The sequence below is a fragment of the Schistocerca piceifrons genome, chromosome 4, assembly GCF_021461385.2.
Source record: "Schistocerca piceifrons isolate TAMUIC-IGC-003096 chromosome 4, iqSchPice1.1, whole genome shotgun sequence".
Lineage (NCBI taxonomy): Eukaryota > Metazoa > Arthropoda > Insecta > Orthoptera > Acrididae > Schistocerca > Schistocerca piceifrons.
The window spans coordinates 540,148,263-540,173,583 of NC_060141.1; the positions used below are offsets into that span (position 1 = coordinate 540,148,263).

The 25,321-nt window shown below is 45.8% G+C and overlaps 1 protein-coding gene across 1 annotated transcript in view; it reads right to left on the minus strand.

Moving 5' to 3' along the window:
* Positions 1-9,586: 9,586 nt before the first annotated feature.
* LOC124795987 (A disintegrin and metalloproteinase with thrombospondin motifs adt-2-like) overlaps positions 9,587-25,321 on the minus strand; it is a 178,400-nt gene continuing 162,665 nt past the window's right edge. Inside the window, exons 14-16 of the mRNA XM_047260067.1 lie at positions 23,934-24,057; positions 18,843-19,018; positions 9,587-9,817 (exon numbers count right to left, since the gene is read on the minus strand). Coding sequence (XP_047116023.1) covers positions 9,587-9,817; positions 18,843-19,018; positions 23,934-24,057 — 531 coding nt within the window. The remainder of the gene's footprint in view (positions 9,818-18,842; positions 19,019-23,933; positions 24,058-25,321) is intronic.

Here is a 25,321-nt window from a genome sequence, read left to right on the forward strand (position 1 = left end):
TTTGTGGTTTTCAGTTAGAAAACTGGTTTGATGAGATTGTCCACGCTAGCCTACCCTTGTAAATGTCTTCTTCATTACAGAGCTAGTGTACACTATATCCGTTAGAACCTGCTTACAGTAGCCACGCCTCTCCTGGAATTTTTATTCCTTACTCTTCCCCTTGCTACCAAACTGACTATTCCTTGACGTCTCAGGACGTGTTCCAACAATGTATCTCTTATGTTAGTCAACTTGCTTCCTAAAGCTCTTCTCTCTCTAATTCGATTCAACTTATCCAGATAATCTTGAGCACTCTTCTTCGCGCAGCTTAAGGTACACGTTTCACTTCCATAAACAGCTACACTTCGGACAAATACTTACAGAAAATACTTCCGAATATTCAGATTTATATCTTGTAATTCCTAATCAGTATTTTACATCCTTTTTGTTTCTGCCGTCGTCAGGTATTTTGCTGGGAAAATAGAAAAGACTTATACTGCTTTTAGTATCTCCTTTCCTAATATAACTAGCTCTGCAATGCCTGATTCAATGCGACTACACGCGTGATTATCATTGTTTTAATTTTATTTGCGTTCCTCGTGTATCATCTTTTCAAGACGCTATCCATTCCGTTCAAGCGATCATCCAATTCCTTTATTGTCTCTGGCAGAATTAGTGTTATCTGTTAACCTCAAACTTTTTATTTCTTCTCTTTGAAGTTCAGTTCCTGCAACAAATTTTTCCTCTTTTTCCTTTACTGCTTGCTCTATATATATATATATATAGGGTGTTAAAAAAAAGTATTCCATACTTTGAGAGTTGGTAGTATGGCGCAAGACAAGAAAAATGTCCATTAAATTGGCCTCTAAAACGCAGAGCTGAAGAGCTAGAGCACTTGCTCATCTTCGCTACTGTGAAACACATCGCTTCTACTACAAGCTCTCTGCTTCTACGAACGACCTACAGAATGCAGTAAACAAATGAGGACACATTCCTCCGTTGTTGTCCATGGATACAGCATGCAGTAAACATCTGCTAGTGTTGTTACTGTACACCCTATTCACAGATCTGGCTACGTGCAGCGCATACGTTAATTCTAACAGAACGTAAATCTGCTGTTCGCTGTAAAAGACGGCTGAATAATGTGCAGATGGTACCCTGCGTTCTAGACATTTTTCAGCATACAGGGAATGCGCTCGACGGTTGCTTCCATTTTGTTATACCATAACAGAAGATCATGTCCACCATTTCCAATAGGCTTCCATTACGATGGTAAGTGCAAAGACAAAACTACAATGCAAAACCATTTTACAAATTTATCAAAACACAAACTGTTTGCATTAAAATTAACGTATGCGCTGCACTTTGTCAGAACTGTAAATACGACGTGCAGTAACAACACAACTGCATGCTACATCCATGTACAATAACGGAGGAATATGCCCTCATTTGTTTACTGTGTTATATAGGTCTTTTTTAATAGCAAAGAGCTTGCAGTAGAAGTGATGTGTTTCAGAGAATGGAAGATAAACAAGTGCTCACAGCTCTTCAGTTATGCATGTTGCATCCTGTCTGCTCGTCAAATATGGGGTACCTAGGAAATCTGCTTTCTCGGATCGCTAGACAACAATTCAAGTAAACAGTCTTAATGAATTTTATTACAAAAGGAAACGATTACAATACTAATCTTTCTGTTAAACAGGTGTGTCGCAAGCAAAGGGCGACACACAAAATAAAATCTCATCAGTATATACAATTCCTGGCAAACCTACGTTTCTAGCATTTGTAGACTTAGAGAAAGCTTTTGGCAATGTTGACTGGAAAACTCTCTTTCAAATTCTAAAGGTGGCAGGGGTAAAATACAGGGAGCGAAAGGCTATTTACAGTTTGTACAGAAACCAGATGGCAGTTATAAGAGTCGAGGGGCATGAAAAGGAAGCAGTGGTTGGGAAGGGTGTGAGACAGGGTTGTAGCCTCTCCCCAATGTTATTCAATCTGTATATTGAGCAAGCAGTAAAGGAAACAAAAGAAGAATTTGGAGTAGGTATTAAAATCCATGGAGAAGAAATAAAAACCTTGAGGTTCGCCGATGGCATTGTAATTCTGTCAGAGACAGCAAAGGACTTGGAAGAGCAGTTGAACGGAATGGACAGTGTCTTGAAAGTTGGATATAAGGACATCAACAAAAGCAAAACGAGGATAATGGAATGTAGTCGAATTAAGTCGGGTGATGCTGAGGGAATTAGATTAGGAAATGAGACACTTAAAGTAGTAAAGGAGTTTTGCTATTTGGGGAGCAAAATAACTGATGATGGTCGAAGTAGAGAGGATGTAAAATGTAGACTGGCAATGGCAAGGAAAGCGTTTCTGAAGAGAAATTTGTTAACATCGAGTAAAGATTTAAGTGTCAGGAAGTCGTTTCTGAAAGTATTTGTATGGAGTGTAGCCATGTATGGAAGTGAAACTTGGACGATAAATAGTTTGGACAAGAAGAGAATAGAAGCTTTCGAAATGTGGTGCTACAGGAGAATGCTGAAGATTAGATGGGTAGATCACATAACTAATGAGGAGGTACTGAATAGAAATGGGGAGAAGAGAAGTTTGTGGCACAACTTGACAAGAAGAAGGGACCGGTTGGTAGGACATGTTCTGAGACATCAGGGGATTACAAATTTAGCATTGGAGGACAGCGTGGAGGGTAAAAATCGTAGAGGAAGACCAAGAGATGAATACACGAAGCAGGTTCAGAAGGATGTAGGTTGCAGTAAGTACTGGGAAATGAAGAAGCTTGCACAGGATAGAGTAACATGGAGAGCTGCATCAAACCAGTCTCAGGACTGAAGACCACAACAACACATACAATTCCTAAGTCGCTGATCTCGAAGTGTCTAATCTCCATGTTGCTGTTGACGTCGGTGAACTGGGCCACGGCCAGTCGGCGCGGCGCTTATGTCGTCTTCGCGCAGAGGGCGCTGCCGTCGTATTGTCGTCCTGGAGAGGGTTGGGTCATCGTGCAAATCCCTGACGTCTTATTCGCAGCCCCTTCTGCTCTCTCGTTTCGGACTGGCGTTCCGGCGCTTGACCTTACGCTGTAACAATGTATTTTAGACCCCATGTTTACTGAATATGTTTCTGTAGTTTTGGTCCATACTACCACATCTCAAGTCCGCCTCCGTAACTGACTGATCTGCATGTGATCCAGCTTCTATTCCCGGTACTGCTAGGGATCTTCCCTTAGTGAGAGGATTGCTGCAGGATGCTCTAAGCCTCGTGAGGCCAACTGAGGAGATACTCCACTGGTTAGTAGCTGTTCCATAGTCAAGAAACCCGACAACGACCAGGAGAGTGGTGTGCTGACCACACGCTCCTGTTTGTTCATTCAATGACGCCGTTGATAGAGGATGTAGATTGCAAGTGCTACTCTGAGATGAAGAGGATGGCACAGCAGAGGAATTCATGGCGGGCCGCATCAAATCAGGCAGAAGACTGATGACTCGAAAAAGGTGGTATAGAACTGCCTTGTATAATGTGACCCTTCGTGATGTCAGGTATTGAAAATGGATCAACAGGATTAAAAATTAATTGTGCAACAATTAAAAAGTATTTTAGTAAACTAAAGTATCGTTTATTTATTACTTAATACATATTTCTCATTGATATGAAAAAGTAATACACATATCGTAGAACGTAACTGAAAATAGTATTTTTCCCTACCATTTATTTACTTGGTTCGCCAACACATTACCAAGAAGTTAGCACTAATATAATCAATATTAGTATAAAATTTATTTCTCTAAAATAGATGATTATACTATACTTAAAAAGAGGTAAGTGGAAAATTACGCTAAAAGTCCTAAAAACGCATTATTTAAACACAGAATCCATAGCCTAGATATAAATGTCTCTGTGGCTACGTCTATGCATATGACCTGAGCTTGAGGAACGAATGTAACTCTTCGAATCACATGTCTGAATGTTAAAGCCCACATTTACACAGAACTGGAGAGATTATTATCAAGAAAGTAATAATCAAAAATGAACAGGCTAATACGTGTATGACTAGAATTAAATTTTATCACGTCTATTAATGGTTGCTGCAATGCGAGACTAGCCACAAATTTTTTCAGCAGCCTCTACTTGTCCTGATGTGGATCATCGTACACAGTTAGGAACATAATGAAGAGAATGATGCCAAATGTTCTTGGTTACTAGTTCCGCGTCATTCTTGTAGAATCCTCGGACTCGACGTTTTGGCATTCTTGTTGTTGTGTGAACTGACTTCAGAGTGAGGCGCACTGTCATTAATTTAAGGATAATACTGCACGTGTTTACCACCTCATATATTGATGAGAAGCTGTTGAACGACGTTGCCGTGACTGGAGCAATCGCTCCCTGGGTTACGAGAGGTTGGAGGGCGGGTTATGATCGTCACCTTGTTTGTGTTAATGCTGATCTCTGCAAACGCCTCTAGTGCTTTCGTAGCACTGGAGCTAGGCAGCCATGCTCCCGTTATTTAAAAGTCGTCATCGTTACAACTGGAACTGTTCGTACGTTTACGTATTTCAACGGACCGTCTAGCTTTTCGTTTACACTGATATTGTGCTTACATGAATATTAGCAAAGCCTATATACCGACCACACATTTCTCTATACACTGCTGCAGTCGACATGCTAATTTGCTTGAGGGGCACCTGTCATTCACGCTATTTTAAGTATTCTTTTACTTTTTAAGTATTCTCTTACAGTGTGAATTTTATTACACTTGCACCTAATTTCGTACGCTCCAGTCGTCCGTAAAGGATCTAGTTGACCATTCGTCGCCGCGCGGAGTGGCAGCGCGGTTAAGAGGCGCCATTTCACGGATTGCGCGGCCCCTCCCGCCGGAGGTTAGAGTCCTCCCTCGGACATGGGTGTGTGTGTTGTCCTTAGCAGAAGTTAGTTTAAGTTAGTGTAAGTATTGTATAAGTCTAGGGACCGATGAGCTCAGCAGTTTGGTCCTTCAGGAATTCACACAAATTTGAACATTTTTGACCTTTAGTCGATCTTCAAATATATTTAGTGATTGCTGGAAAATATGAATGGCTTAAAACCTTTATGTCAGATGATCTTCCCAATACTCACAAACAAGGCGTCACGAACGAACACATCCCAGACACTGTACTTGCGTGCGTGTAAGAAGGCAGGTACATAACACGTTTTGCACAGAGCGAGATAGCGAATACAGGGTTACTCTAAAGAATCTCTGTGGTTTCAGAAGACTTCTAAGCGAAAACTGCAAGACACACAGAAAATGAACACGTATCAGTGGGTACAGAATCTCCACAAGTTTGTAGCTCACTTGTGAGCACAGATTGTGACGCAGCAAAAGTCAGTAGTCCTATGCAAATGTTGACAGCAGCCCGCTTTGCAGATCTGTTCGTTTTGCATCCCATCTACAGGCCTGAACTAATTCGATGCGACATTATAGAGCGGATGACTTGCCTGCACGTTCTGACGCCCTTATCCCCTAGTGTAACTACGCCACAGCACATGTTACAAATCTAAACTTGAAGAGATGCTTATCCACTGATTTGCGCAATTTTTCTGTACGCCTGTAATTTTCAGGCATTCGTGTTCTGAGACCATAAAGATATTTATGAAAAGCCCTGTGTTTTGTGGTGCCACCAGTGTGTTCTCTATCTCTGTTCCAGACCACACACTCCAGCCGTTGGCAGTCCTACGCTGAGGTGACCCACTGGGCAACTGTTTCTGTTTCTCACGCTCTCTCGAAAATTGTATGTACTCGGAGAATTGTCGCCATTGTTTGGCACCGCAGTACTTGTCAGGTTTTCTTTACGTCGTCCATAACGAAGACAAGAGTGGCTAAACATCCTCACCGTACCTAAACAGACAAGAACACCAGTGCACAGCCGGCCGGAGTGGCCGTGTGGTTCTAGGCGCTACAGTCTGGAACCGTGCTGCTGCTACTGTCGCAGGTTCGAATTCTACCTAGGGCATGCATGTGTGTGATGTCCTTAGGTTAGTTAGGTTTAATAAGTTCTGAGTTCTAGGCGACTGATGACCTCAGAAGTTAAGTCGCATAGTGCTCGGAGCCATTTGAACCAGTGCACAATGTTCAAAGCACGCAGCGAGGGGAACACTGGCAGTTGAAGCAGAATGAGGCTATTGGCTTTAGTGTCACGTGGTACATCGCTCCTTGCTAATGCACATTGCCTTACGACCCACCTTCTTATCTGCACATCACTCTATAGTTCGGTTTAAACAATTTGGAATCTGACAGCTAGCGGGCTTGACTGTCCTGTTAGCAATACATCAATGGGGGTCTGGCATTGTCCGTTCTCACTGTGTAGGCACTTCCTGTGCGCACAGAACTATTCCTGCAGTCCGTTCCACTACGAGATTTGTGTAATGTTTAGTTTCACATACCTTACGATGTACGATGAGAGTAGCGGAACAGGAGGGGCGCGGCATATTGGAGACACTACAGAGGTCCGTACCATACTCGAAAATTAGGACTTCATACTTTTTACGAATCAAGCATTTGTTACGAAAATGAGAAAAAGTCTTGTAAGGCCTGCACGTAGCAAATGCAATACAATATGTAATTTTGGAAAGATTCGTTGCAGCTAAAGGAACCTGGTAACCTTCAAAACCAAAATATTGCTGTAAGTTCAACAGTTTTCGAGATCTGGCGTGGTAGGTTTGAAGATGTTGCCGAAGGAAAAAATTTCACCCATTTCCAAAAAAAAGAAAAAAATTAACATAACTCTGGTCGTAATTAAAACTAAGAATAGATTTTTGACATGCTTAGAGACGCTATGAGGTGTACCAGACGTGAATTTGGGATTATTTATTTGTATTTTTGTGGGGGGTACAGGCTTGAAAGTAACTTTCTATCGCCTTCGAGATTGAAGTCCTGTTGTGCGTGACTGCAGAAGGTACCTGTTGAAACAACGTTGCGGCTTTCTACAGTAACCAGTCCATAGTGCGCGGGTGAATGCTTCCATCACTCATAGCAAAGGCACTGAATAGCGAATAATCTATACGGCAACAAACGTGTACTCAGATAACGGATTTTTCATGGTACGGCACAATGTGCAGTCAGTGTCTGGAAATGGAACGTTCATCAGAGACAAGGTTATCGTCGCAGTGTTCCAGTGAAGTATGATAGGACCGTTCTTGGATTCTATATAAGAGGGTTGGAACTTTAATAGTGGCAATTGTTTATTTACAGCACATACAAAATAGATACGCGTTTCAAAATTTTACTGACCTTCAGAGTAGTCGCCTGCATTGTGTATAACCCGTTGCCAGCGATGTGGAAGTCGTAGGATACTCTTAGCAGTGCCAGTTGTGTTGACAAAGCGAGCGGCGCGGTCTATTGCCCGACGAGTTCATAGCAGTTCTGAAGCGAGTGCCGTGAAGTGTTTTCTTCAGTTTAGAAATTGAGTTGAACTCACTAGGGTTCACGTCAGGGGAGTGCAGTAGGTGGCATAGCACCTAGCAGCCCCATCAGTGAAACAAATCAGTAACAGCTTACATTGTACGTGCTTGAGCATTGTCCTGCAAAATGATGGTCAGGTCCTGCAGAAACTGTCATCACTTCTGTCTCTTAAGCTGGTCGAAGGTTGTGTTCCAAAAATGAAGAGCATAGAGACAGAAGTGATGACACTTTCTGCAGGACCTGACCATCATTTTGCAGGACAATGCTCAGGCACGTACAGTGCAAGATGTTACTGATTTGTTTGACTGATGGCGCTGCCAAGTGCTATACCACCTACTGCACTCCCCTGACTTAAGCTCTCGTGAGTTCCCCTTGATTTATAAACTGACGGAAATACTTCACGTCATTCGCTTCAGAACTGCTACAAATTCGTTGGGCAATAGACCGCGCCGCTCGAACTGTCAACACTCCTGGCACTGCTAAGAGTATCCTACGACTTCCACATCGCTGGCAACCGGTTATACACATTGCTGGTGAGTACTCTGAAGGTCAGTAAAACTTTGAAACACGTATCTATTTTGTACGAGCTGTAAATAAGTAGTTGCCACTGTTTAAGTCCCAACCCTCGTACATAAGCGATCTGGCAGGGCGAGGGGCAATCTGTGACTTCCGTAACGACGCTATAGTGTACGGCAAAGTGTCATGGCTGACTGCAGGAGGATTCATGATGATTTGGACAGAGTTATTACATGTGATAAATGGAAGCATGCTCTTAATGTGGGAAAATACCTAGTACTGCTGACGAGGTGGAAAAGTGATCATGTTATCTTCGAATACAATATCAGGGGTTTACTGCTTGACAGTCACAGCGATTGAATATCTAGGAGTCACGTTGCAAAGCGATATGAAATGGAACAAGCACGTAAGGTCGGCTGCACTGAAGGCCAATACTCGAATTCGGTTTTTGAGAGGATATTAGAAAAGTGTAGCTTATCCATAAAGGAGACCGCGTATGAGACACTTGTGTAACCCGTTCTTAAGTACGTCTACTGCTCTCAGTCTCGGAACCGAGCAGGTCGGACTACAGGAACACATCCAAGCAATTCAGGGGCATGTTGCAACATTTGTTACCAAATCAACGCGCGAGTATTGCGGAAGTGCCCCTTGAAGTCAAAAGTCAGTTGTCAGAGGGAGGACGACATGATTTTTTCCGCTTGGGTTCAAATGGTTCAAATGGCTCTGAGCACTATGGACCTTAACTTCTGAGGTCATCAGTCCCCTAGAACTTAGAACTACTTAAACCTAACTAACCTACGGACATCCATGCCCGAAACAGGATTCGAACCTGCAACCGTAGCGGTCGCCCGGTTCCAGATTGAAGTGCCTAGAACCGCTCGGCCATACCGGCCGGCCTCCGCTTGGGGACTGGGAGTTGTGTTGTCTTTACATTTGTATCGTCATAATTGACATTACTATTGGAATTCATGAATGGGCACGGCTCGAAAGCTAATAAATTGAAAAAAAAATGTTATTATTATTAGCGAGTTGAACAGGAACTGGAATGAGTAGCAGTGCTACAAGGCACCCTCCGCCATGCACCTTAAGGTGGCTTGTTAAGTATGTATGTAGCGGCGCATGTAGAAAAACGCCCCAACAAGGGGGACTGATGATTGCAGATGGTAAGTCCCATAGTGCTTCGAGCCATTTGAACCATTTGAGCCTCAGCAAGAAGGCCAAAACATGTCAACTGAAAAAAACAGTAATGAAATGATTGTATACGTTATCGGCCGCGAGACGCCATCTGGGGATGTTCGGCTTCCTGGTGCGAGTGTATATCTGTCTGACACAATTTTGACGGCTTGCGTGTCATTGAAGGCGAGATGAAATGAGTGGGCCAACACAAACTCGAAGTGCTCGAGGGAATATAATCTTCGACCGGGTCAAGAAACGAACGTGGGAGCTCGCACTCTAGATACAGCGATGCTGACCAGTAGGCCACGAGCTGTGGATTGTTCAAAGTGAATATTTTACAAGAATGACGCGATACTAATGCGCAAGAAGCTCTGTCATCGTCGACAATGGCTGCGAAAGCCACCTTTATTGACTGACAGAGAGCAGCCCGCCCGGCCGTTGAGTGGTGAGGTGGATGCCACGTGATGCCAGTCAGCGCCCCGTGGCGCCGGCGGGCAGCTCGCGGTAGTCGTGGTCGGCCCAGTCCTCGTCGGGCGGCGGCTTGGTGGAGCCGGGCGACAGCGTGGTGAGCAGCGGCTTGCCGTCCGGCCCCACGCTCAGGTAGCGCAGCAGCTCGTCCGGGATGGGCCCCGGCTTGGGCGGCGCGTTCTGCGGCAGCGGCACGTCCTCGCTGGGCGGCAGGCTCTTCCCCATGCGACCCGTCTGCAACACCGAGGCCACACACTTTTTTGTTTTTTGCTTTTATTTTCTTTATTGTATTTCAATTCCCCATCGGGGCGGGCTGGCAGCAGCATATGCGCTGCTCTTCAGCCGAAAGACATAGAACAAACAAGAGAAGACATTTAAAAATATACGAAGGAGAAAATATGGTGAACATAGATATAAAAAAGGGGGAACATCATGGAAGGCAATAGACAAAAACAGGGGGGACTGTAAAATGGAGATAAAAAACTGTTTAAAAGTAGCGCACACAAAAAGCCACACACTGCGACAATTAAAAGAACACAAGGCACAGTAGGACTGGAGCATAAAAAGTATCGACGGATGGCGTAGCACATAACAAACACTGACAGCGAGCCTCAAGGCAGTACACAATTAAAATCACACCTCTTGACGCACAGGAGAAACAGCACTAAACATAACACTGACGTGGCACACTGACAATGATCAAAACGGAGGATCTGCCAGGCGCAAGGAGATGAGGGAGACCTGGAAGAAGGAAGGGAGGGAGGGAGGGGATAGAGAGGGGGGAGATGGCTTGGGGGGGGCGCGCTGAAGAGGGCCATGTAGGGAGGGACGTGGGAAGGAAAGAGGCAATTATGGGGTGCAGGGTCCCAGGGGGGGGGGGGGGGGGGGAAGGTTGAAAATCCGCTCTGGGAGGAGGAGGAAAGAGGAAAAAGGGGGCCCTGGGGAGGAGGGGGGGGGGAACAAGGCCAGGTTACAGTTGGAAGGAAGGGTAGATGTCACAGCGAAGTTCGTCATCCGGGAGGGAGAGGCGCTGGAAATTGCCCTGATGAAGGAGATGGAGGGTGTGGAGGTGGAGAGAGGGAGGGATACAGTGATAGAGGCGCAGCAATGGGCGGGGGGTGGAGAGGAAGGAGGAAACCAGAGGGTGGGGGGCATCAAGCCTGCAGACAATGTAAACGATGTGGAGATGTTGGAGGAACAGGAGGAGGTGGGGGAAGGGGATCAGTTCATACAAGAGCCGTGTGGGGGAAGAAAGGTGGATACGGAAGGCAAGGCGGAGCGCATGGCGTTCGAGGATTTGGAGGGCCTTGTAAAAGCGGGTGGGGGCAGAGATCCAGGCAACGCTGGCATAACGAAGGATAGGACGGATGAGGGATTTGTAGGTGTGGAGGATGGTAGAAGGATACAATCCCCATGTCCGGCCAGACAGGAGTTTCAGAAGGCGGAGGCGGGAATGGGGTTTCTGCTGGATGGTCTGGAGATGAGGGGTCCAGGTGAGGTGTCGGTCGAGTGTGAGGCCAAGGTATCTCAGGGTGGGGGTGAGCTGGATGGGATGACCATAAAGGGTGAGGTAGAAATCATGGAGGCGAAAGGAGCGAGTGGTGCGGCCTATGATGATTGCCTGACCACACACTTCCACCACTCTGGCTAAATTCATCAGCTGCGTGTGCTTCTAGGCGACAGTCTCCAACTTTTCTCTGAAGGAGGAATGTAAAGATGCAAAAATTTATACAGAAGGTGAACATTACAAACGCGACAAACTGCAGGGACAGGTTCCTAATTGGAAATGTAGGATAACACGCCCTGTGCACCAGTGTCCAGAAGTGTGCTGCAACGCCGGCCGCGGTGGTCTCGCGGTTCTAGGCGCGCAGTCCAGAACTGTGCGACTGCTACGGTCGCAGGTTCGAATCCTGCCTCGGGCATGGATGTTTGTGATGTCCTTAGGTTAGTTAGGTTTAAGTAGTTCTAAGTTCTAGGGGACTAATGACCACAGCAGTTGAGTCCCATAGTGCTCAGAGCCATTTGAACCATTTGAAGTGTGCTGCAACGACAGCAAATCGTCCCGGAACACATTATACAGGGTAGTCTATTGATAGCGACCGGGTCAAATATCTCTCGAAATAAGCATCAAACGAAAAAACTACAAAGAACGAAACTCGTCTGGCTTGTAGGGGGAAACCAGATGGCGCTATGGTTGGCCCGCTAGATGGCGCTGCCATAGATCAAACGGATATCAACTGCGTTTTTTAAAAATAGGAACCCCCATTTTTCATTACATATTCGTGTCGTACGTAAAGAAATAGGAATGTTTTAGTTGGACCACTTTTGTCGCTTTGTGATAGATGGCGCTGTAATAGTCACAAACATATAAGTACGTGGTATCACTAACATTCCGCCAGTGCGGAAGATATTTGCTTCGTGACACATTACCCGTGTAAAAACGGATCATTTACCAATTGCGGAAAAGGTCGATATCGCGTTGATGTATGGCTATTGTGATCAAAATGCCCAACGGGCGCGTGCTATGTCTGCTGCTCGGTATCCTGGACGACATCATCCAAGTGTCCGGACAGTTCGCCGGATAGTTACGTTATTTAAGGAAACAGGAAGTGTTCAGCCACATGTGAAACGTCAACCACGACCTGCAACAAATTATGATGCCCAAGTAGGTGTTTTAGCTGCTGTCGCTGCTAATCCGCACATCAGTAGCAGACAAACTGCGCAAGAAGCGGGAATCTCAAAAACGTCGGTGTTGAGAATGCTACATCAACATCGATTGCACCCGTACCATCTTTCTATGCACCACGAATTGCATGGCGACGACTTTGAACGTCTTGTACAGTTCTGTCACAGGGCACAAGAGAAATTATGGGATGATGACAGATTTTTTGCACGCGTTCTATTTAGCCACGAAGCGTGATTCACCAACAGCGGTAACGTAAACCGGCATAATATGCACTATTGGGCAACGGAAAAACCCCGATGGCTGCGGCAAGTGGAACATCAGCAACCTTGGCGGGTTAATGTATGGTGCGGAATTATGGGAGGAAGGACAATTGGCCCCCATTTTATCGATGGCAATCTAAATGGTGCAAAGTATGCCGATTTCCTACGTAATGTTCTACCAATGTTACTACAAGATGTTTCACTGCATGGCAGAATGGCGATGTGCTTCCAACGTGACGGATGTCCGGCACATAGCTCGCGTGCCGTTGAAGCGCTATTGAATAGCATATTTCATGACAGGTGGATTGTTCGTCGAAGCACCATACCATAGCCCGCACGTTCACCGAATCAGACGCCCCCGGATTTCTCTCTGTGGGGGAAGCTGAAGGATATTTGCTATCGTGATCCACCGACAACGCCTGACAACATGCGTCAGCGTATTGTCAATGCATGTGCGAACATTACGGAAGGCGAACTACTCGCTGTTGAGAGGAATGTCGTTACACGTATTGCCAAATGCATTGAGGTTGATGGACATTATTTTGAGCATTTATTGCATTAATGTGGTTTTTACCGGTAATCACGCTGTAACAACATGCGTTCTCAGAAATGATAAGTTCACAAAGGTACATGTATCACATTGGAACAACCGAAATAAAATGTTCAAACGTACCTACGTTCTGTATTTTAATAAGACAACCTACCTGTTACCAACTGTTCCTCTTAAATTGTGAGCCATATGTTTGTGCCTATTACAGCGCCATCTATCACAAAGCGAAAAAAGTGGTCCAAGTAGAACATTCATATTTCTTTACGTACTACACAAATATGTAATAAAAATGGGGGTTCCTATTTTAAAAAACGCAGTTAATATACATTTGACCTATGGCAGCGCCATCTAGCGGGGAAACCATAGCGCCACCTGGTTTCCCCCTTCAAGCTAGACAAGCTTCGTTCTTTTAATTTTTTCGTTTGACGCTTATTTCGTGAGATATTTGGCCCGGTCACGATCAATGGACGACCCTGTATAGCTGCATCGCATCCACATCTCAACAGATGTGGAAAGTAGCCTCCATGGGATGCAATACACGCGTTCACAGGTCCCATCATGGGTTGCTGCAGTCTTTCGCTCGTTCTGGGCTCTCTCCGAATAGCGTCACAGGCGTCGTCAACACTCTACCGAAGGATCTGCGCATCACGATCTGATCCAGCATGCACAACGCTTTTCAGTTGCCCCCAGAGGTAAAAATCCAGGGTGTTTAAGTCTGGTGATCGAGCAGACCATGCTACAGGCCCTCCGAGTTCTGTCCAGCGTCGGGGGAAGATCTTATCGAGATGTCGGCGAACGGTAATGTGGAAATGTGGTGGTGCTCCATCGTACGGAAACCACATAACCTGTCGTATTGCCAAAGGCGCATTTTCAAGCAGCCCAGGCATAGTATTTCGCAGGAAGTTCAGGTACGCTCCTCCGTCGAGGCGTAGTGGAACAATAACCGTTCCAAGTATGTGGTCGCCACGAATACCTGACCACCACACTGACATTGAATCGAAGCTGACTAGACACCTCAACCATTCCTCGAGGATTGGCTGTAGCCCACAGATGAAGATTATGCAGATTGATGGTGTTAGTTCTGGTAAGGTTGCTTCGTCGGTAAAGAGGACTGATGACTGTGATGGTCTGGTTCAAAACCCATACACAAAATCCTTCCGGTAGGTGTATATCCGCCGCTGATAATCGTTACACTAGTTGCAGGTGATAGGGATAGTAGCGGTTTTCATGCAAGATTCACATAAGCGTTCTTTGGCTTGTACCATGTTGGCGGTCCTCTTGCCTGGGTTCGTCGCAATATCCTGCGGAATCCGTTCCTCCAAATCCGCCCGCCGCCCCCCTAACGGTACTTCTGTCTGAAAGGACCCATTACCACACAAACGCCCAAAAAGTGCTTGAAACGTTGTGTAATGTACTTGGTGTTCGTGAGGATACTTTTTCTTGTATAGCCGTTGTTGCCTCTCAACCGTTTCCATTTGCTTGGCCACACACCAACACCAACTCAGCTTGTCATGTTCTGACGGTTATTCGCGTCTTTCCTTCACTATATTCCAACTGCGTGACTCACAGTCTTCTTCAGGTGCTGTCCGATACTGATTCCAGTGTGGAACGTGTCCGGTATTTAAGCCTACGTTGTGCTAGGCGTTCCCTCTGCGGTCCGCGCCGCGTCTGGAGCTCTGTCCGTGGTATGCGCCGACCAGTAGCAACGGCTGCAGCGTTTTCTTCTAGATACGGCTGTTCCGAACGCTGTGCGCGTACTTTGTGGTTATTACCCGTTCTCACGATAGCTGAATTGAGTTCTGAATGGCGTCCAAGCTGTGCTAGACGTTTTATCTTCCGACTGTCGTCATTTGAATCCTTCTGTGACATAGGACGTTCTGTTACCGTGTTGTGTCGTGTTAGGCGTTCCGTCCGAATTCTTGCCCGCGAGGAGAGGTTGCAGTATTATGTTCAGGCCGGTTGTGTTCAAATTGTCGCTCGAGACTCAGAAGAGCGTTAATGAGATTCTCCGCAACCTTAATCTCAATATATTCTTTGATGACGCTGTCCCAGTATCTCGATGTTTGTGTTAAAATCTTGGTGTTCTAAACAATGCTCGGCAATCGCTGACTTGGTTGCCTGTCACAGTCTGGTGTGCCTTTGGTGCTCTTTTCACCTGATGTCAACAGTCCTGGTCGTCTGGCCGATGTATGCCATACCACATTCACATGGTATGTGGTAAACTCCCGGTTTCTGTAGACGCAGGTCATCCTTCGCACTCCCTAGCAGAGCCTTAATTTTGGTGGGTCGACGGAAAACGCTTTTAATGTTATGTTTGCGGAGAAGTCTGCTGATTTTGGGAGATATCGGCCCAACATATGGCAAATGTGCAACCTTTTGCGTTTCTTCTTGTACCTCTTCAGGAACCGCTAGTGGGGAAACAGAGCGCAGCGCCTTTTGAAGATCTCGAGAAGAGTACCCATTTTTGTAGAACACGGATTGTAGATGTCCTATCTCCGTCGCCAAATTGTCCGGATCTGACAGAGTTCGTGCCCCGTGAACCAGTGTTCTGAGTACATCATTTTTTTGTGGCGGGTGGTGGCAACTGCCGGCCTGCAGGTACAAGTGAGTGTGAGTAGGTTTGCGGTACACAACAGAAGGACTCAAATGACGACAATCGGAAGATAAAATGTCTATCACAGCTTGGTCGTCATTCAGAACTTAGTTCAGCTATCTTGACAACGGATAATAACCACAAAGTACGCGCACAGCGTTCGGAACAGCCGCGGCTATAAGAAAACGTTGCAGCCGTTGCTATTGGTCGGCGCACACCACGGACAGAGCGCCAGACGCGGAGGGGACCGCAGTGGGAGCGCCTAGCACAACGTAGACATAAATACCGGACTCGTTCCACACTGGAATCAGTATCGGACAGCACCTGAAGAAGACTGCGAGTCACGCAGTTGAAATATCGTGCAGGAAAGACGCGAATAACCGGCAGAAACGCGATTAATCAACATGACAACGCCTCGCCGGGAAAGCTTGAAGAATTACCAACTCAGCTTGTTCCCGGCATGAATATCTGATCATTATGCTACTTACAGTATGCTGCGTCAATCCCACAGCCTATAACACAAAAGGAACATACGATACGAAGTCAGAGAAACTTCCATTCGTCAGCGCCATCTACTGTGGCAACGATGCATTTCCAGACACATGTTCATAGACCCTTTCTTCCTCTAATTCGCCGGCCGCGGTGGTCTCGCGGTTCTAGGCGCGCAGTCCGGAACCGCGCGACTGCTACGGTCGCAGGTTCGAACCCTGCCTCGGGCATGGATGTGTGTGATGTCCTTAGGTTAGTTAGGTTTAATTAGTTCTAAGTTCTAGGGGACTGATGACCACAGCTGTTAAGTCCCATAGTGCTCAGAGCCATTTGAACTTCCTCTATTTCCTGTCATAAATCCATCCCTGCAGTTCGTCGGTTTCATTAATGTCCATCCTGAATAGAAATTAAATTCACTAGAGCGTTAGTTGTAACGAGGGAATCAACAGTCTGTAGTAATGAAAATTTAATTTTAACCGCCCGCCGGTGTGGCCGTGCGTTTCTAGGCGCTTCAGTCTGGCACCGCGTGACCGCTACGGTCGCAGGTTCGAATCCTGCCTCGGGCGTAGATGTGTGTGATGTCCTTAGGTTAGTTAGGTTTAAGTAGTTCTAAGTTCTAGGCGACTGATGACCTCAGAAATTAAGTCGCATAGTGCTCAGAGCCATTTAATTTTAACTAATAGGGAGCTGTTTCCATGTTATTTGTTTCACATCGTGCGAGTGTTGATGTAAGCGTCTCGGCATATGACGAGGCTGGTTCGAGCTTCAGTGTTATGCACTGCTCACCACAGTGACATCGCAGAGGTGAGCTACATATGTGGTCCCATTAAGGGAGACAACACTGTAGTAGAATGGCGTAAATTAATTGTTGAGCCGTGCTGCGGCTCGCGTTGGTGCGGTTGCTAGGTTGGCATCGTTTAGTTGGTATAGTTATGGTTGTCGTCTTCTTCTTGTGTTCATTGGCGCCACTCCGTTTCCAAGCGTTGTCTGTCCGCTAAAGGCAGCAGCGGCGGTTATCGATATTTAGTAATGGTTGTACTACGTTTGGGGAGACGTTGTGGTGTTTCCGTGCCGTGTGAGTCGGAGTTCGGGTGGAGACGGACCAACAACCAGGTCCGCGTAGCGCGAGAACACGCCGGGACCACTGGTGGCACGCATGCACTGGGATCTAGTCGCAAGAGGTACAACCTCGTTGTCAACCGGACCCATGAAGTTTAAGTTGAGTGGGCCTTAATGCAAGTAGTGAAACCTCCACCATTGTGAGATCTCACCATTGCTCGTGTGTTGCTGCTCGCAGTGTCGCCGAGACGAAGAGCAGCGAGTGGAGCGTTTGGGGAAGGCGGACCTAATTAGCCTTCCTCCGTTTCTTGTTATTAATTGTTGCGTTCTATATGTTATTATTTGTGAAGTTTGAGCAGTGGTATTTTTCCTGCCTAGTGGCCACTAGCTCCCCAGTTACCTGCCCTGGAGCTTAGTGTATGTTACAGAATTGTACTTTTCCTCGCCTTGCCGCTGCTGTCCAGTAAGGCGTGTAGTTCGACAGCTTCCTTGATTTGTAGGCCGAGTGGTGTTTTTTGTTTTCTTCTACTGTGGTAGTAGTGGTTCCCTTCTGCTTCCGGATTCTCTAAACACCGGAGTCTGAAGACATAGTACGTAGTGCTGACCGCCAGTTCTGTGATATTTCGTCGTTGCATTGGTCATCGCACGTTAGGTAGACCACTAGTCTGAGTTACCATCTCGTGAAGTGAATGCAAGTCTTGGCTGCCTGTCTCATCGCTTACGAAGTTATGAGGAACTTTCCCGGGTCGATCCTTGGAGCAACGTCTACCCCTTGATTTGGTCAGATTGATGTTTGTTTTTTAAAAAAATATTTTATGACTGTAATTACAAGTTTGAAGATGTTTAACTGGTTCTTAAAAGGATTGCTAGTCAGACCTTCAGCCGTGAAACAGTTTTAAAATATTACTATTGGAGCCTTCAGCCGAGAAGTAGTTTGAATTTGTTGTCATTAAAGTTTTCAGCCGTAAGTGTTACTTGTCTTAAAATTTTAATCAGACAATTGTATTCTAGGAGTGAGATTTTGATGATTGTTCTTTTAAAAATATTTTAATAACTGTAATTGCTGGTTGAAGTAGTTTAACTGGTTTTTAAGACTACTATTCAGACTTTCAGCTGTGAAACAGTTTTAAATTACCACTATTGGGCCCGCACCTCGTGGTCGTGCGGTAGCGTTCTCGCTTCCCACGCCCGGGTTCCCGGGTTCGATTCCCGGCGGGGTCAGGGATTTTCTCTGCCTCGTGATGGCTGGGTGTTGTGTGCTGTCCTTAGGTTAGTTAGGTTTAAGTAGTTCTAAGTTCTAGGGGACTGATGACCATAGATGTTAAGTCCCATAGTGCGCAGAGCCATTTGAACCACTATTGGGGCATTCAGCCGAGGAATAGTTTGAATTTGTTGTCATTAAGGCATTCAGCTGTGGAACACTTATTAATTTATTGTCACCTTTTATTTGTTGTTGTTTCCAAATAAATTGTACGTGATTGAAAAATAAACTACCAACAATAATTGATTACGGCTCCATCCACAATCGCAACCCTATCCGGCCTTCCTTGGTACCACGTCTCAGTTGTACCAGAGGGTAGACTTATTGTAGAGGGAAACAGGGCGGGCAACGTGCGGCTTACCTCTGGCAGGCAGTGGTGCTGCTGGCAGTAGTAGTTGACACCCGCCTCGTTGTGGCACCAGGTGCCGTCCGGGAAGTACGGATCCACGCCCATGTCGTTCAGGTCCAGCCGCGGCGTGTAGAACGAGCCCGTGTCCTTGCGCCGGCAGAAGATGGCGCACCCCATCCACAGGCGAGCTGCGCAGACAGTAATTGTAATCGACAAGTTTTCTTCACTCCGATGCATTTCATTACGTATGTTTGTAACTTCCTCACATTTCTAGTCACCTAGAGCCGTGTGTGTGTGTGTGTGTGTGTGTGTGTGTGTGTGTGTGTGGAGTGCAACGTTTGTGTTGTATGATAATGATGATAGAATAATAATAATAATAATGAGGGAAGGGAGAGTGCGAAACCCGCTGACGACACATAGCCTATTCCTCGCGAATAGCACCAAGGTGGCCCCCGAGCTTAACGTCCCCATACGATGGACGGATCACCATCAACAGAGTCACACGCCCTCACTTCATGAGACACTGCGAAGAGGTTTGGTATTTAAACAAAGACATTGGTGCGAAGTCTGGCGATCAGAAACTTTACGCCACATCTCTCCTCCCCTTGCCGGCCAAACACTGACAGCGAAAATTTTTTCCACAACCAGGATTCGAACCGGCTTACCACCCGGGTCGAGGGCGTACGGTAGAAGCTTACGTTAACGACTTTTCTTTTTTTTTTGGGGGGGGGGGGGGGTCAGTAAGTTACAGGCAGGAGGAAACAAGGTGGGTTGGGGTCAAATCCCCAAATCCTGAGACCAGGCCACGATCTCTCCCCACTCCCACCGCTATGTTGCACCCTCAAACTGCTCATTTTTATATTATTTGTTTATTTATTTGCAAATATATACATTGGAAAAACAAATGAAAACTAGTTCACCCATTCGGAACCCCGAAAACCCCGCAAGGCGATAGAGCATGGTAGGCGGGCCTAGTCCAAGGTGTACATGTGTCACGTTTCGTTCCGAATCGCGAACGTATCTCCCACGATGGGTTGGGGCGTGGTAAATGGCTGTAATTGGCAAAATACGCGCGATAACGGGAACAGCGCGGAACCTCCGCATGTGCAGTCTACAAGTACAGTCAAAAATCAGGGTGCGAGTAATGAGCGTCTCCATATAGAAGTGCCAAGGTCCAGCCCCATAATCAGAGAACAGCCCGAGACTTTGAGGCAGGAAAATATTCCACTGCTGGATAAAGAAAATACTCTGGGTCAATAACGTGCGGCGGCACTAGCAGGAAAGACGCGACCGTTTGTCGCCCCAACCCAGACATCCGCAACGGCTGTACAGTGGAATCGGGGACCTCGGTCTCCAAGCCTAGTAAAGCGTACAGTCTACCCAGGTGTTTTTTTTTTTGGTCATCAGTCTACCGACTGGTTTGATGCGGCCCGCCACGAATTACTTTCCTGTGCTAACCTCTTCATCTCAGAGTAGGACTTGCAACCTACGTCCTCAATTATTTGCTTGACGTATTCCAATCTCTGTCTTCCTCTACAGTTTTTGCCCTCTACAGCTCCCTCTAGTACCATGGTAGTCATTCCCTCATGTCTTAGCAGATGTCCTATCATCCTGTCCCTTCTACTTATCAGTGTTTTCCACATATTCCTTTCCTCTCCGATTCTGCGTAGAACCTCCTCATTCCTTACCATATCAGTCCACCTAATTTTCAACATTCGTCTATAGCACCACATCTCAAATGCTTCGATTCTCTTCTGTTCCGGTTTTCCCACAGTCCATGTTTCACTACCATACAATGCTGTACTCCAGACGTACATCCTCAGAAATTTCTTCCTCAAATTAAGGCCGGTATTTAATATTAGTAGACTTCTCTTAGCCAGAAGAGCCCTTTTTGCCATAGCGAGTCTGCTTTTGATGTCCTCCTTGCTCCGTCCGTCATTGGTTATTTTACTGCCGAGGTAGCAGAATTCCTTAACTTCATTGACTTCGTGACCATCAATCCTGATGTTAAGTTTCTCGCTGTTCTCATTTATACTACTTCTCATTACCTTCGTATTTCTCCGATTTACTCTCAAACCATACTTTGTACTCATTAGACTGTTCATTCCGTTCAGCAGATCATTTACTACTTCTTCACTTTCACTCAGGATAGCAATGTCATCAGCGAATCGTATCATTGATATCCTTCCACCTTGTATTTTAATTCCACTCCTGAACCTTTCTTTTATTTCCACCATTGCTTCCTCGATGTACAGATTGAAGAGTAGGGGTAAAAGGCTACAGCCTTGTCTTACACCCTTCTTAATACGAGCACTTCGTTCTTGATCGTCCACTCTCATTATTCCCTCTTGGTTGTTGTACATATTGTATATGACCCGTCTGTCCCTATAGCTTACCCCTACTTTTTTCAGAATCTCGAACAGCTTGCACCATTTTATATTGTCGAACGCTTTTTCCAGGTCGACAAATCCTATGAAAGTGTCTTGATTTTTCTTTAGCCTTGCTTCCATTATTAGCGGTAACGTCAGAATTGCCTCTCTCGTCCCTTTACTTTTCCTAAAGCCAAACTGATCTTACCTAGCGCATTCTCAATTTTCTTTTCCATTCTTCTGTATATTATTCTTGTAAGCAGTTTCGATGCATGAGCTGTTAAGCTGATTGTGCGATAATTCTCGCACTTGTCAGCTCTTGCCGTCTTCGGAATTGTGTGGATGATGCTTTTCCGAAAGTCAGATGATATATCGCCAGACTCATATATTCTACACACCAACGTGAATAGTCGTTTTGTTGCCACTTCCGCCAATGATTTTAGAAATTCTGATGGAATGTTATCTATCCCTTCTGCGTTATTTGACCGTAAGTCCTCCAAAGCTCTTTTAAATTCCGATTCTAATACTGGATCCCCTATCTCTGTATTGGGAACTAACTCGGCCACGTAACAATGTACAACCACGTTCAAGTTTAAAATAGTGCACATAGTTACCGCGCAATGTAGTCAGTGTTAGTGACAATAGAAAATATCTCTTCAGGCAGGCGTGAGTGTTCGCTTTCACGTCGCTAGTTTTATTGATGACTAGCAGAGAAACCCGGCGATGCTCGGGTATTTATGTATAGTTGTGCGTCTGCGCTGGTACCGTGCAGAGTCTGGCCTTGTTCTCAATCTTTGTGATGTCATACCTTCTTAATTATGTGCGCACAATGATATAATTCTGTAGATACATTCAGAGCAATATATGGAGACTGTCTGCAAAATGAGTTGCGAATGTAGTAATAGCAGCGAAGTAATAAATTTGAAAGTAATGCATGATGGGGCAGTTTTTCACACATACCACTCTTTACGATGTCACATCTCCTGATCTACGTGTCGTACAATGACATATTAGGTACGTTCAGCGACATGAGTGGGTACTGTCTGCGAAACTTATTGCGAATCGGTTATCAAAGAGATAATAAACTACGCCGAAGAGCCAAAGAGTCTGGTACACCTGCCTAATATCGAGTAGCGACCCCGCGAGTACGCAGAAGTGCCGCAACGTGACATCGCATGGACTCGACTAATGTCTGAAATAGTGCTGGAAGGAACTGACAGCATGATTGCTGCAGGGCCGTCCATAAATCCGTAAGAGTACGAGGGGTTGGAGCTCTCTTCTGAACAGCACGTTGTAAAGCCTCCAAGATATGATCAATAATGTTCATGTCTGGGGAGTCTGGTGGCCAGCGAAAGTGTTTAAATTCATAAAAGTGTTCCTGGAGCCACTCTATAGCAATTCTGGACATATGGGGTCTCGTATTGTCCTGCTGGAATTGCCCTAGCCCGTCGGAATGCACAATGGACATGAATCGATGTAGGTGCTCAGACAGGATGCTTACCTGTCAGAGCCGTATCTAGACGTATCAGGGGTCCCATATCACTACAACTGCACACGCCCCAAACCATTACAGAGCCTCCACCAGCTTGAACAGTCCCTTGCTGATATGCAGGGTCCTTGAATTCATGAGGTTGTCTCCGCATCCGTATATATCCATCCGCTTGATACAATTTGAAACGAGAATAGTCCGACCAGCCAACATGTTTTCATTTGTCAACAGTCCAATGCCGGTGTTGACGGGCCCAGGCGAGGCGTAAAGCTTTGTGTCGTGCAGTTATCAAGGGTACACGGGTGGGCCTTCGGCTCCGAAAGCCCATATCGGTGATGCTTCGCTGAATGGTTCGCACTATGACACTTGTTGATTGCCCAGCATTGAAATCTACAGCAATTTGCGGAAGGGTTGCACTTCTGCCTCGTTGAACGATTCTCTTCAGTCGTTGTTGTTCCCGTTTTTGCAGGACCTTTTTCCAGCCGCAGCGATGTCGGAGATATGATGTTTTACCGAATTCCGGATATTCACGGTACACTCGTGAAATAGTCGTACTGGAAAATCCCCGCTTCATCAGCACCTGGGAATGCTGTGTTCTATCGCTCGTGCACCGTCTATAACACCACGTTCAAACTCACTTAAATCTTGATAACCTGCCATTCAAGCAACAGTAACCGATCTAATAACAGCGCCAGACACTTGTTGTCTTATATAGGCGTTGCCGACAGCATGACTGTATTCTGCCTGTTTACGTATCTCTATATTTGAATAAGCATGCCTAAGCCAATTTTTTTTTTTTTTTTTTTTTTTTTTAGGTATAACGTCATGATTCAGTGATTCATAGGGTACTGCAAGAACATCGGATAAGTAGTAAGCGGATAAGTAGATGCTTCACAGCAACTGGCAGTTGTTCCTTAACAAATGTCAAGCAATGTAGCAGCAAAGGTTGCGGAATTAAGAGAAATGACACCGTAGGAGTAGAGGAATCAGTCTGATTGGGTAGCTTACTGATTAAAGTTCAAAAGCACGTTCACTTGCAATAAACGTATAAATCAGTAGCTTCCGACGTCAGCACTATTGGCTCTGTTTCTTTGCCGTACTATAAGGTTACGTATCAAGGTATTTCTGTCACGTTGATTATACTCTGCCAGCCGGCAAGAACATGTTTCAGAGGTGTGTAAGATACTTCTCCCAGCGACTGGCCCACTAGCTTTCGAATTTGTGTGGAATGCAGAGGTAACTCACCGGTTTCGTGCGGCGCCTGCAGTCCAGCCGCTTTCGGGTCCAGTTCTGGCAGCAGCTTGGCGAACTGTCCACAGGCCGACGTTGCGTACGCCGCCGCCGTCTGCCGCTTACTCTTCTTGCACAGCTGCACAGGGATGAATACAAGGCGTTAACAGGAGAAACAAAAATTAATAAACTATTTCAGCAAGGAACTTTCATTTAAAATGCACAATTAACAAAGGCCGTCGGTTTGAAAACACAACGTTAACAAGAGGTATCCATTTAAAAACCAGCGTTAACAGGGGACATTGGTTTAAAAATACAGCGCTAACATGGGACACAAGTATGAAAACACTGCTTTAACAAGTCACACGGGTATGGAAACACTGCGTTAATAAGGGGCATGGGTAAGAATACGCAGCGTTAACCATAGATACTGGTATGAATACGCAGCATAAGTAAGAAAAAAGAAGGAAGGAAAATTAGGGTTTAATGGCCCTCGCCAGTGAGGTCATTAGAAACGTAAAATAAACTCGGATTGGGTAAGGAGGGGCAAGGAAGTCAGCCTTGACTTTTCAAAGGAACCATCCCAGCATTTGCATTAATCGATTTAGGATAATCACAGAAAACTTAAATCTTGCAGATTGGACTCGAATTCGACCCATGATCCTCTCGAATGCGAGTCCACTCTGCTAACCACATCATCTCCTCGCTCAGTCGCATTAGTAAGGCCACAGATATGAATAAACTGCAATAACAAGCAATCCAGGTATGAATACATTCCATTGATAAGGGACGTAAATATGAATACAAGGCGTTAAGGGACATCGATTTCTAAACACTGCCCTCAACACGAGAAACAGGTATGAATAGTCTGTTTTAAAAAGGGACACAGCTATGGAAATATAGTGTAAAGAGAGAGACACGCTACTATGAGCCGTCTTTTGTCGGCATGGTATGATCCTACGACCGCCTTGTCCGTCCCATGACCTTCCGGAACGGTATGGAAATCCTGAATTGCTATAATGAACGGCCTTTCAATGGAAATGATTTGACACTGTTTTCCTCTTGTTTATTTATGATAAAGCATCCAGCTCATATCTGTATTGTGTGGGCGATTGCGATGATTGTTTGATAAGTACACTGATCAGCCAGAGCATTACGCCCACCTACCAAATAGCCCGCATGTCCACCTTCGGCATGGATAACAGTGGCGACGCATCATGAAATGGAGCAATGGTCATGGAGCGAGTTAGCACAACATCAGAACACACAAGTCACCTAGTTACCGTAACTTCAGGGGAGGGAGGCGACGAGGCCAGATGCCACGTTCAATCGCATCCCAGATCGCGTTCAGATCTGGCAAGATGGTGGCCAGCACATCAACTGAAAATCGCCACTGTGTTTTT